Source organism: Diadema antillarum, unplaced genomic scaffold, assembly GCF_040938485.1.
Source record: "Diadema antillarum isolate AM-2024a unplaced genomic scaffold, OU_Dant_1.0 scf00000223, whole genome shotgun sequence".
NCBI classification, from domain to species: Eukaryota; Metazoa; Echinodermata; class Echinoidea; order Diadematoida; family Diadematidae; genus Diadema; species Diadema antillarum.
Genome location: NW_027271112.1, coordinates 126,260 through 138,734, shown reverse-complemented (window position 1 = coordinate 138,734; position 12,475 = coordinate 126,260). Strand labels below are relative to the sequence as shown.

Below are 12,475 nucleotides of genomic sequence, written 5' to 3'. Positions count from 1 at the left end.
GCATGAATTTTTGTTTCTTAACCCACTCGGTTCTTAAATATTTATGTTATGCTTTGTTTTGTTTCTTTTCCACACTAACTGAACACTAACAGCAATGAGAATAACTGTAACAAAGTGGGCGAGGACGAAACCGACGCACCAGCCACGTCACAGAGGTATACCAGCAGGATGGGAGGATGGGAGGATGGGAGGATGGGAGGATGGGTGGATGGGTGGATGGGAGGATGGGAGGATGGGTGGATGGTAGAATGGGAAGATGAGTGGATGGTAGAAGGGTTGGGAGGAGACAACGAGATGGCATGGGCATAACTTCCTGCATGTAAAAGATTCAAAGCCATGCTATATTTCCAGTCAACTCTAGAAGATGGTATAAAATCTGTCATACAGAATGTTAGAAGTTTCATTGAAAGTAGATAACAAAAAAAAAAAAACCCACAAGAAAATCATGGAATTTTTGAAGTTTCACCTGTTTTCCCTAAACAGATATGCAAATTAGATTAGGTGATGATGTCATCACTTCTCAAGTTTTCCATTGACCTGCTCACAAATTATCATTTGACACTCGGTTGTTTGATGTGAAATAAGAATGAATTAGATATATGTAGCATCACTTGACTGTAGGGTTTGGATATTTGAACATTTTTCTTTAAAGGGAAGGGGATGCAAATGATCAGTTATTGCCCTCAAATATGATTTTCCTAACATTATGTTTTAATCAATAAGATGGCTATGAGGTGATGCATCACCACTTTGCCAGCCTGCTTGTCTTCCTATGACTGGTTTTAGTGTTCATTGAAAGTACTCATTCAATTCCTTCACACTCATGTTCTGTGATTGATTAAAATGAAACTTGTGAGATTTTACTCTCTCTAGTAAAAACAACTGGTTTATGCAGTGGTTGGGGCTATAAAATCTTGCTATCTTAAAGCCAGAAATGACAGCAAGTAGTTTTTGACAGAAAAATTCCCTTTCTTAAAAGATGAAAAATAGAATGTATTGTAGAAATGTAGAATAAATATTGGAAATGGTATTAGTGCATATCTATGTAATATAGTGAGATTGCTTGCTAATACCAAAGAAAAATTTTACTCGGCAATTACAAAAGATGCTCTAAATATGAATAGATTCTATGGGCCTATGGAGTTGTGCTGTATGAGTGCCAAAAACTCCATATTATGATGCATTAAAGTGGTACATTGTTTAGGCCTATTAAGTTTGCCATAATATTTGATTTGTAACTTAATTGGTATGCAAAGAAGAAGTGAATAAGAAAAAGGCAATGGTATTACCACTACTTTTGTTAAAAATCAAGAAGTTAGGGCAATATGAATACCAAGGTACCGGTACCTCAAAGTCACAACAGTGCCTTGCCACTCTGATGAATTCAGTAGGTGGTTGTTGCTCTGAAGAAAAAGAAAAAAAAAATGAAAAATAGGAGTTATTTGTCAATTGAATTTGGTTTTCCAATTGCTGAAGTCTCATTTGTCACTTCATTGTACCATGTAGGGCTGCCATGGAAGTGACGGCGCCTGTTATTGGAGCTTTGCCGACCAAAGAACCGAAGACGAGCCTCTGCACCAAGATGGACAGGCTGTGTCTAGCAACCTTCTCAGATAAAGGTAGATCCCAGAACACCTATCACCTTCCTTGAACACACTAGCATTTGAATTGTCATGTTCCTCCACAGCTCAGTTTTTATTTTCCTTCATATGCACCTAATAAAGTACATCATTTTTTTTTTCTTGCTGTCATCATCTTGTCTGATGAGAGATGGAAGTAGTCAAGTACTGGTACTTATAGTGTAAAAATATGAATATATCTGTCATCAACAAAAAGAATGGTCAGTACACTATGATGATAATGAAACAGCGTAAGTGCCATTTATCTGTAGAAGCATTCAAAGGTGCCCGGCTCCAACAATGTATCACACATTCACAAAGTTTCTGGAAAAAGTAGGTCTTCAGTTCAGATTTGAAGGTATCGAGGTTGTAGCAATTTGGAAATGGGATTGGTAGAGAGTTCCAAGAACATGGTGCAACAGAAGAGAAAGTTCTATGGCCTCTTTGCAGCTAAAGATTATGTCCATTGTAAGTGATTACCAGATAATTAACCAAACACTGTACAATTTTTAGTTGGGTGTATACCACAGTTTGAGCTGTAATTTACAGATGTACCTTCTCAGGAGTCACTTTCTTTGCATCACCTCCAGAATTCCAGAAGGATTTAAGATAACTTTGATCATTTCTCACCGTCTCATGAACTCTTGATATTTTCTCTTGAACCTGCAACAGGTGAACTCATCAGCAGGAAGAAGGTCAAGAGGTCGTTCACATTCCACGGGCTCTTCAACTGGTCAAGCTGAGATTTGGCTCTAGGATAAGCCTAGACAGGGATCGCTATGTCTGGGCCCCAGACCCAGAAGCCCGCCCTCACGGTGCTGACTGTCTTACGATGTTCAGAGCGGAGTGCACGTTCTTGCTCCAAATATGCGCCATCTGAAGCAGACACATGGACCAAGTCACTGTGGTGTCCTACTGACTGGATCAAAATTTGGTATATCATAGTTGATGCATTCTCTTTTGGCACAAGAAACAAACTATATTAATTTGTTTGAAAGTGAATAGATGGACATCAACTGAAAGACACAGCATGTGGGAAGAAACAGTGATGAGGAGAATGCCCAAGTGCTTGACAAGCCAAACGTCTGAAGATGTGTTCATGTGTCAAGGAACTGGTTCACTGTTAAACTATGTGCATTACCAGATACTTGTTTCATTTTTTTGGTTGCTTTTTTCCCCATTTTTTAAGATTAACTCATAGTTCTCAGTTGCCTAGATCCTGGTGATTAGGTGTTTAGTACTTCAAACTATCATCAAGAGGAAAAGAAAAAAAATGTCTGTGTGAAACTTCCTTCTCAGCTTGATATTCACTTAACTCAAATTTGATTAAAGCGTAATCATGTTATTTGTTCGGCACTTTGTTAGAAAGAATGATTATGCAGTGAAGTATGCATGTTTGTGAGTAGAGACTACCCCGAAATAGGTGAGGATAAAGGGATACTATTTTGAAGGTAAAAGAGCAGGAAAGGTGCAGGTAATTTTCATTTCAAATCCTTGCATTTGCAATAAAGAATTGGCCACAACATTCTCAGTAGGATCAGGAGACTCTGTACATTGAGGCTTGCGGTATCTAATTTTCTTGATTGTGTAAATACTGCCACTTACTGTATTTCAATTAGCTCTATGCCATTGTTCACCAGTGTCGTCAGTGTTGCTAGGGGCCATTTTAATCTATTAAAATCAGCAGGTTTCCAATTGGATTCGCTCACCTTCAAATTTAGTGTGCGGAGTGTTGGGTATGGACTAGTGGGCGAGACAATGAATCAATATTAGATGTCGCATGGTTACCGTGGCGATGACCATGCACATAGACTGCTTATAGCATTGCAGATTGGTTGCCTTGGAGACTGTTAATACCAAAGAAGAATGCAACGGAGAGAAATGGACGCACGTGGGTGTTTTTTCCTGTCATTGACGAATACCTGGTACTTCCTGTTTTGATTATTTGTTGCCTTCAACATTGGCCATGTTTTTGGTTTTTGCAATAAGATACCACTGCCTTTTCTGTAAAGCTGTTTTAAACTTTTGTGATACTGAGTATTACACTAAACTGCATTTTTTTCTTATTTTTCTTCTGTAAAATCTTTTAAATGTCTTTTACAAGTGCCCCATTTGTTGATAATGTTACTTTTTACCATTGTTCTGTTACTGTTTATTCTCTGAAAATGTTATTGCTTTTGTTGTGTCTTGGAGGGGGAAAAAGACTTTTTGAAAAAGGATATTCTTGGAAAAGTGTGTACAGTTCATGTATCATGAATAATGTACAGTTACAAAGATGTTCATGAAAATATGTATGAAATGTACAATATGTGTGTAATATAAAAATATGTATTAAAGATGTCGTTATGTAGAAAAAAGGTGAGGACTATTGAAACAACTCTTTCATGCAATTACATGCTCGTATGTGCAAAATGTGTAGATATTATATAGTACCATCATGCAGTCAGTGTTGTATATAATTTGTAAATAGGTGCGGGTGTGGTACTTAACATATAAATCAGTACTTGCGTCTCACTTGTTTGATGTACATATGTGGAGGGTTTACTTTGTCTGTGACATGACACACGTGAGATAAACCAATTTCTTTACGTGAATATAGGATTGTGATACACTGATGTATATCATTTGAGAAAATGCTTAGATGCTTTTTAGTAATGATGCATGCATGATATTTTTTATCAATTCAATGGATATTAATGGATGGATCTATTAATAATTGAGTAGACTTTGCATGGTGTGTATTGATAGGCAGCGACTTTGACGATAAACAAATCAATGTTTTGATTGGATACACTAATGGATGAAGCTGATTGTCTGTGATGAGATATCCTACATGCAGGAAATGTAGCTGGGAGTGTTGAAATATGTGTCGCCACTCATCCATGGAAGAGTTCAGTGGGTTTGCATGATACAGATCTACAAGCATCAGAATTTGAGAAATTTGGATTGACTACAAAAGGTGTACCGTCAGAGGATGCTATATTCAGGGCTGCACACCAACCCATTTTTTCTACTGGTCTCACCTGTCTGTCGGACCAGTAGGTACTCAGTTTGTCCATCTTTACTGGTCCATTCCTGAAAAAGTTACTGGTCCGACAGCGATTTTTACTGGTCAGGGCCCATCGGACCAGTGCCAGTGTGCAGACTAGCCTTGCTACATTGATCACTAGATTTCCAGTAGAAAGATGAGGTGTGGTTGGTTTGAATACACATACACTGCATCTTATGCAAGTTGTAGTTGTGTTGTTTGCTTCATATCTTGTCATGAATCTCATTTTGGTGATATTTTTATTGATGTGATCTCACATCTTGATGACATTACCTTCATTGTGTGATGCTACATATACTAATACACATTGTAAAACTCTGTGGATGTTGTGAGAAAGAAACATAGGCCAACCATTGTATAGCTCTGACAATGAATAAAATATCAGGTTACATCATGAACTAGGTATGCATTATATTGTGAAAATTGGTTCTCGTTCTGAATGGTAATCATTCTTCATGGCTGTCACTGGTCTACTTATTTTCATTGTGTTCGTAACGGTTTTTCTTTGTCATTATGTGGTCACAGTCTTTCAGTAAATGTGATAAAACTGACACATGGATAATTCAGTTCATTTTGCACAACAAACCTTTGTGTCCATTTTGAAAAAAATCTTTGTTCAAATCTTTTATTTTTATGGGACTCTTAGCATTTACTCACCACAGGCAGTGTTTCATGAGTCAGTAGCTTGTAATGAATTCTGTACAAAAACAACAAAAACAATGATCTTTTATTTTATTTTGCGACAATAATACTAATAATACTATTCATAAATTGAAAGCTGTTTGATCTTAAATGATTGAAACTTGATTTTGCTTTGATAACATGTGCATATGAATCAGTCTTATCTGAAATTAGCACAAACTAATTAGTATGACGAGAGTGAGACAAATCATGTGTAACAGTTCCATAACAGTAAGAAAACAATATGCTTTCTTGAATTTGATGAGCTACTACATGTAGAAGGTGTCATTGCACGTTTGTGTGAACTGATTCCCAACAAGATGAAAGCTTGAAAAACAATTTCATAATCAGATGAATATATGCAGTGGTGGACTTGCCCAGAGATGCATTGATAGTTGTAACCATGACAACATTTATTGTTATGACAACAGCGACTCATATATGCGCAGAGGGAATTTTATGTGTGAAATGTTTCGTCTAATGTGCTTCCTGTGATGTTGAAGACTTATTTTTGTATTGATTTGAAATCATGTTATGGAGATACACTGTATTTGAATGGAAATATATGATGCAGATAGAACATGTGTTTTGTGTGAAAAGATTTTATGAGCAATGTGGGAAGGCATTTTCAAGCTTTCTGGGTATACATGTATGCAAATGTATGAATATGCTGAATGTGCATTTATTGTGTAATGTTGTCAGCTGAGGACCAGAAGGGCACTATCTCTGCTCAAGATTTGACCGGAAAGAAAGACAAAACAATCGATCATCGTGAAATAAAAAGCTCATTTAATCAAAAGTGGGTAGATTTATAAGTATTGTTCCAAATATCAGGTAAAATAGCACCCTTGTGGTTTTGATTTTAAACATTTTACTGAAATTGAAAATAATTCAAAATTGACACCATGATGTAGAGGAAATAAAGCTCTACAATGTTATACCAATAATTCAGTAACCCCCCATGATATATGCACTTTTGCAGGATGATCATCAAATACTTTCTGAATCATGACAGAATTTTATGAGGTAATCTGCAGTTGACTCCTTCTCTCTGAATTCAAGCATCATCCCTGAAAACTCAGCAAGGAATGACAGAATGACAAGCCTCCTCCCCTTTATCTTCCTTTTCAGTCAGTGTTACTGCTCTCCAGCAGTGCAAAAAAAAAAATGAATTTATCTTCCCTAGAGCTAACTCTTTTCTTGTGTTAATTTTCCTTCAATTTTGCAAGATGTGAACAGTGCAAAGTTGCCAGGTAATGCAAAGATTTTGTAAGAGTAGAATCGAGAAGCAAATCAAGGTATTGTCAAAATACGTGTACAGTATGTTTTTTCGTAATCAAAATTTATTTCACACTCTTGATGGGAGTACAGTGCACACAAAAAAAGAAACAAAAATAGTGCTTATTTGTCTCTTCGTCACCTCAAGTATCAGTCTTGCTACAGAAAGGCATCTCTGTGTGGACCATGCATGTTATAAATGTACCTGCCTTTTCTATACCTTGTCAATTGAGTGATTGCATGTTTGATCAGCACTTGAGTACACTCAAAAGATTCTCAATATGATGTGTGACTCAACAGTTAATCATGTTTCATACAATTGAGTTGTATTGTATTGTAATAATTCAAATTAAACTTCAAAGCAAGATTTGCTGATGCGATGTTGTAGACAATGTGGAAAATGTCAGATTTGTTCTTGCTTACATACTGTGCAATTAATAAAGTTGAATACGACTGTAACGTACCTATCATGAAATAAATGCATCACTGTCCATGGTTGTGCAAAGCTCATATCATTTTGTCCTGTTGTGTATTCTATGATGCAATTTGATCATTTTTTTTTTTTTTTTTTTTTTTAAAGGAGAGTAAATTTATTCTCTAGTCAAATGATCAACACTCCAATACATTGTATTTGGTTCAACTGAAAAGAGAGAACTTAGCAATGTCCTACCTCGTGGTGGTGCTGCAAGGTACCCATTATAAATCATCATTACATAATAGAACAGCATAACTAGTCAGGAATTGCAAACAAATATATAGCATAATGTTTTTGTCATACACCGTATGTCCCCCCAAAAATTACAATGGGACCCTCCACAATGATAACTGTAAAAATAGTGAATCAATCCAAATACAATTTCAGGGTATGAAACTATAACTCATTGCCCACATCTTACAGAAAACCCCATTCGATTTGCTTCAGTGGTCAAAGAGAAATGACGAATTTTGTAGAGGATGTCGGGAATCTCTTCCCTCCAAGTTCTGTCTATTGTGTTCACACACAAGAGCATCCAAGTGCTAAACTTGGAAGAATGAGACTCATGACATGCTTTACAACAATCCACATTTCTCTGTGACCATTTAACCAAATTGAATGGGATTTCCGGAAAATAGAGCTAAGATGTATTATTTTTAGACCCTGAAGTAGCATTTAGACAATTTAATCATAGTGGGTGTTATCAATGCGAAAATCTGATTGTAATCTTTTGGGGACATACTGTACACGGTATTTTGATTCTGACCAAGACATCGCTAAAATCAGAAACAAAAATCCAGTTTGTATCCAATTAATTTTTTACATTCAGGGAGGATGCAGCTACAAATGTTTATATATGTCATTGGCACATTTATGCAAATCAAGTCTGAGCAGGGAAGTTTACTCATTTCTTTTGCTTATAATAGTTGAACTACATGTATTCAGATACTGCAATGGATTTGATTATCAGTTACAAAAATTTCTAATTAAAAAAGAAAATGAACGACAAGACATTCATTAATTCCCCAGCACCACTCTCCCAAAATGCTTTTGACATTGTAGTCAACCTCGCTTATTTCAAAGGTAAAATGAAAGTCCCACTTTTTTAGCTCACCTGAGCCAAGGGCTCAAGTGAGCTATTGCAATCATTCATCGTCCATCATGCATCAACTTTTGACATTTTCATCTTCTTGAAAACCCCATGACAGATTTTAACCAAACTTGGCAGGTAGCATCCCTATAGGGGGATTTGTTCAAATGGGCACTATTGGAAACAACATTTGTATCCTTTGTTCATGTACAATATTATTCATGACTACCCTGACAGAAAGAAATAACTATATAAGAAAGTCAAATCTTAAATTTCACGGGGTATTTTATTAAGAGCGATCTCATACATCATATTATACTGAACTGTCAAAAGAAATGCCCTGGAGATGCAATATGCAGACAGAAAAGGAATGACGCATGCTATCACAGGGTATTTATGAATATTACCAGACTTGTTTGTGATCACTTATTACGGTCAACCTTGCCTAAGTCGAATCTAGTTGGACCAAAGACAGCTTCAAGAAAATTCGAGTTATAGGTTTAAAATCAATAGAATATAAAGAGAAGAGGACTTGAAAAGACCTTTGACTTGGGCAATTACTTGACATATGCGAGGTCGACTTATAAAAGCAAGGCTGACTGTACATTATAGATGTCAGAAGACTGATGTAGTCTTTAAAACGCGTGCACACACACACACACACACACACACACACACACACACACACACACATCATTACAACAAACCCTGATTATGCCAAAAGTTGTGGGATCATGGAGTAATCTTGGTTATAAAAGTACACACACACACACACACACACACACACACACACACACACACATGCACACACACACACACACACATACACACACATAATCACATGAAGAATCTTGACTAAAGGGAGATACAGTGTAAAAAAAGACAATAGTAAAATTAAAAAAAAGACTTGTCAAGTGCTGTAGGATGCAGGACGCTACAGTCAACCTTGCATAAGTCGAATCTATTTGGACTGAAGAAATAGCTGCGACTTAGAGAAAATTCGACTTATAACTGAGGGATTAAAATCAAAAGAATGTAAAGAGAAGAGGACATGAAAAGATTGACTTTAGACTTAAGCAATCATTCAACTAATGGTAAGTCGACAAGCAAGGTTGACTGTACTTTTAAGACCCAGTTCAGATCAAACATCTTGCTTCTCAAATAGAGAAGTACTGAAAGATGACACTAAGTGTATGACAGTCACAAGATGATTTAAATGCTGGTGTGATTTGGGCCTTGAGAAAGTACAATGTACATGCTTAGCCCTGAAGGGACATCTGCACTTCATATGCAACACATACACATACAATATATATACATACAGAAGATCCATGAGTCTCAGTACAAGTATTGTATCGGTATCAAAATCAACATGTTATATTGGAATGAGTATTACGCAGCATTTACACTGATCTGAGGTTACCGGTATTCAAATATGAAATGGGTTAAAAATAGATCATTAATATCATAACTTACATACACCTTACTGACCTGAACTGTACCAGGCTAACAGTTCCGTGGTATAGTCCAGGTGTGATTTCTCTATGTCATGAAATATATAAATTCCAATCCATCAGCTTATGGCTATAAGCAGGCTCTGAATGAAAGAATATTAAGGCTTACAGTTTCGTTTAAAGCTACAATCAACAAGTCATTCAATGCATCAATTGTTGATGATGCTTGAGTTCATGCCTACACATCTTGCTAACCCAACTCGGCGATAAAGTATTTCAGTAACTCATTGTAAGCCATGACAATATGAATCTGCATTCTTTAAGATAAGAAAATTATCAAAACAACAATTACAAAGACCTCTCTTCTCTACTTCCATGATTATAAACTTCCTATACAAGCTATTTTCTGCCAGTGCCATTTTACATGTATGTATTTTTTTGTGTGTGCTTAGCACAAAGAACCATAACATCCCCTTGTCAGTTAAGCTAGTAAAATGTTTGAATCATTTACATTCACTGAAATATAAACTACATTTACATACAGGAGTAATGTACTCAGCTACAAAGAGATGGTAGTCTTCAAACATCTGCCAAAGTTTTATATGAAGATGACAAAGGATTTGAATTTTTCTTGAAGAAGTAATATGATTAAAAACCCCTCCAAGGTTTAAAGATGAGTTTCTTTCATTTAATTTTATTCAATTTGTCCTTCATTTAATGACAAGATTGAAGTTATAAAAAAAACCCAAAACAAGTCATCCAAAATGGACATTCTGTGTCAATACAGGAAGCAAGAACACTAAAAAATGGTCAATCTAGGCAAAATTTTCAGAAACTCTGATGGAAGTATGAAAACGAGTACAGTTGCACTTTTGAAATAACATTAACAACAAAACAAATTGATATCTTTGATACAAACAGTATATGCTTATTTCATGGTTTATGCATAATTCACATTCCACAATTTCTACAAAATATGACCAGATGCATCAATTGCTGCATTTGCACTCAGCACCTATCATTCAAACAACATAATATTTTCTACTTAATTGCTTAAAATTATTCCACTTTCAGAAAGTATGTTGCCTAGTGCATTTGCATTGGTGTGTCTTGCATGTACAATCTATCTCCGCCAAAGAGGTTATACACTTAGTCAGCATCGGTTTGTTTGTTTGTTTGTTTGTTTGTTTGTTTTTGTCTGTTTACAAAATAACTCCAAATTTGTAGATGGATGTGGATGAAACTTACAGGAAAGGCTGAAAATAACCCAAGGAATATGTACATTATCAAATTTTAGTAGTGATCTTGGATTTTTAATGATTTTTAAAGGACTTTTTATCTTTTGGCAAATAGGGTTGATAAACTTGGAAGTTATTCTACCATTTAGAGTCATACGGCTCACAGAAACTGTATGCTGCTGGAATTAAACTGTTCGTACATATTAACATTGTGAATTACATTAGCGGACAAAGACCAGAAAGCAGTTACGACAAGGTGATTGCTGTCCGCAATCAAAATGGCACCCTAAAATAGTCATTTCGTTTCCTATGTCATACAGTTCATTTGTTTTGAGCATGAAATATCACTAACTTCAATTTCCTGAGATATAAAGTTTCTCAACTCAGAGTACACAAATGTGCACATATATCATATGTTACCAGTACTGCACATGTCACACCAGTTGCAGAAATTGATTGCTCTGGAAAATTTCACAAAAATTTTGCTACAGATCTGTGACTGCAAGTGGGGATTTCTTGAAGCAAACACTTTTGTGACCAAGAAAGCAAGTTTGTGGGGACCAAAGACAGTAATGGTAGATGCCAGATTGCCTAATTTTCACATCTTTTTTCCTTTCTGAACCCCAAAATTTCAAGAAACAAAATTCTATGATTCTGGTAGTGTTCATGTTACTATTTGTGAGGTAGAATAAACAATTTTCTTTAGATTTGGTCATTTCTTGTCCACATGTACAGTAATTGTTTGTGTTGAAGAATTTTCCAGAGCCTCCCAGTTGCAAAATCTATGGGTATTTAAGTTGGCAACACATCTAAGAAGATACAGGTACAGTTTCCTTCTCAAAATTGGCATCATTTTATCTTGTTTTTATGAGTTTGTGTGCATTGTTCAATCTAACTTTCTCCAATATTAGATGTGCAGTGAAATTTACAATTGCCAATTTGATGATGGCAATGTGATAATTTCTGCAACAAAATTCCCCCAGAAACTGATGGGTTCGTTATTGTATCATGTGGTCAAGCATACTGTGATTCATCTCTTTTGTTTTCATCAACTGCAGTCAAGATATCTCTTTGAGTTTAGGTTTCCATTAAAGACTTGGATTTTAAAACAGTCATGTTGGATTAAGTCATATACAGGATACATATACAGACTTACTGCATTACAAATGCACACACATCACACAAAGAAATCTACAGATTATCACCTGAGTAGAATTATTCTAAATGCAAGAAAAATATGAGTATATACTTCACTGCAAATGTGATTACTCAAATGCAATCTCTCTAATAAAAGTGTCAATTCTAAGTTAAAGCCATACCATTTTAAAAGCTTATCTATTCAGTAAAACATCTGCATGTAGTATGAAGTCAGCTAATGCAGGGCTCAACAGCAACTTTATTGTCTGGTGGCCCATTTGGGTCACTAAAGTCTTTAAATCTGAAATTTTGGTGGCCAGAAAAAGATACGCAGTGGCCAAAAATAAAAGCAAATGTAACAATCTATTTTGAATCTTAGTCACCCGATCTGACTACCAGAAGATAAATTTGGTTGCCCAACACTGATTTTTAGTGGCCATGGACCACCGGGCCG

At 35.8% G+C, this 12,475-nt stretch overlaps 1 protein-coding gene across 1 annotated transcript in view; it reads left to right on the top strand.

The window, feature by feature from the left end:
- Positions 1-3,383, top strand: part of LOC139724598 (putative FERM domain-containing protein FRMD8P1) — a 32,822-nt gene extending 29,439 nt beyond the window's left edge. The window contains exons 11-13 of the mRNA XM_071635731.1: positions 93-155; positions 1,507-1,619; positions 2,292-3,383. Coding sequence (XP_071491832.1) covers positions 93-155; positions 1,507-1,619; positions 2,292-2,362 — 247 coding nt within the window. The 3' untranslated portion in view covers positions 2,363-3,383. The remainder of the gene's footprint in view (positions 1-92; positions 156-1,506; positions 1,620-2,291) is intronic.
- The last annotated feature ends 9,092 nt before the right edge of the window (positions 3,384-12,475 follow it).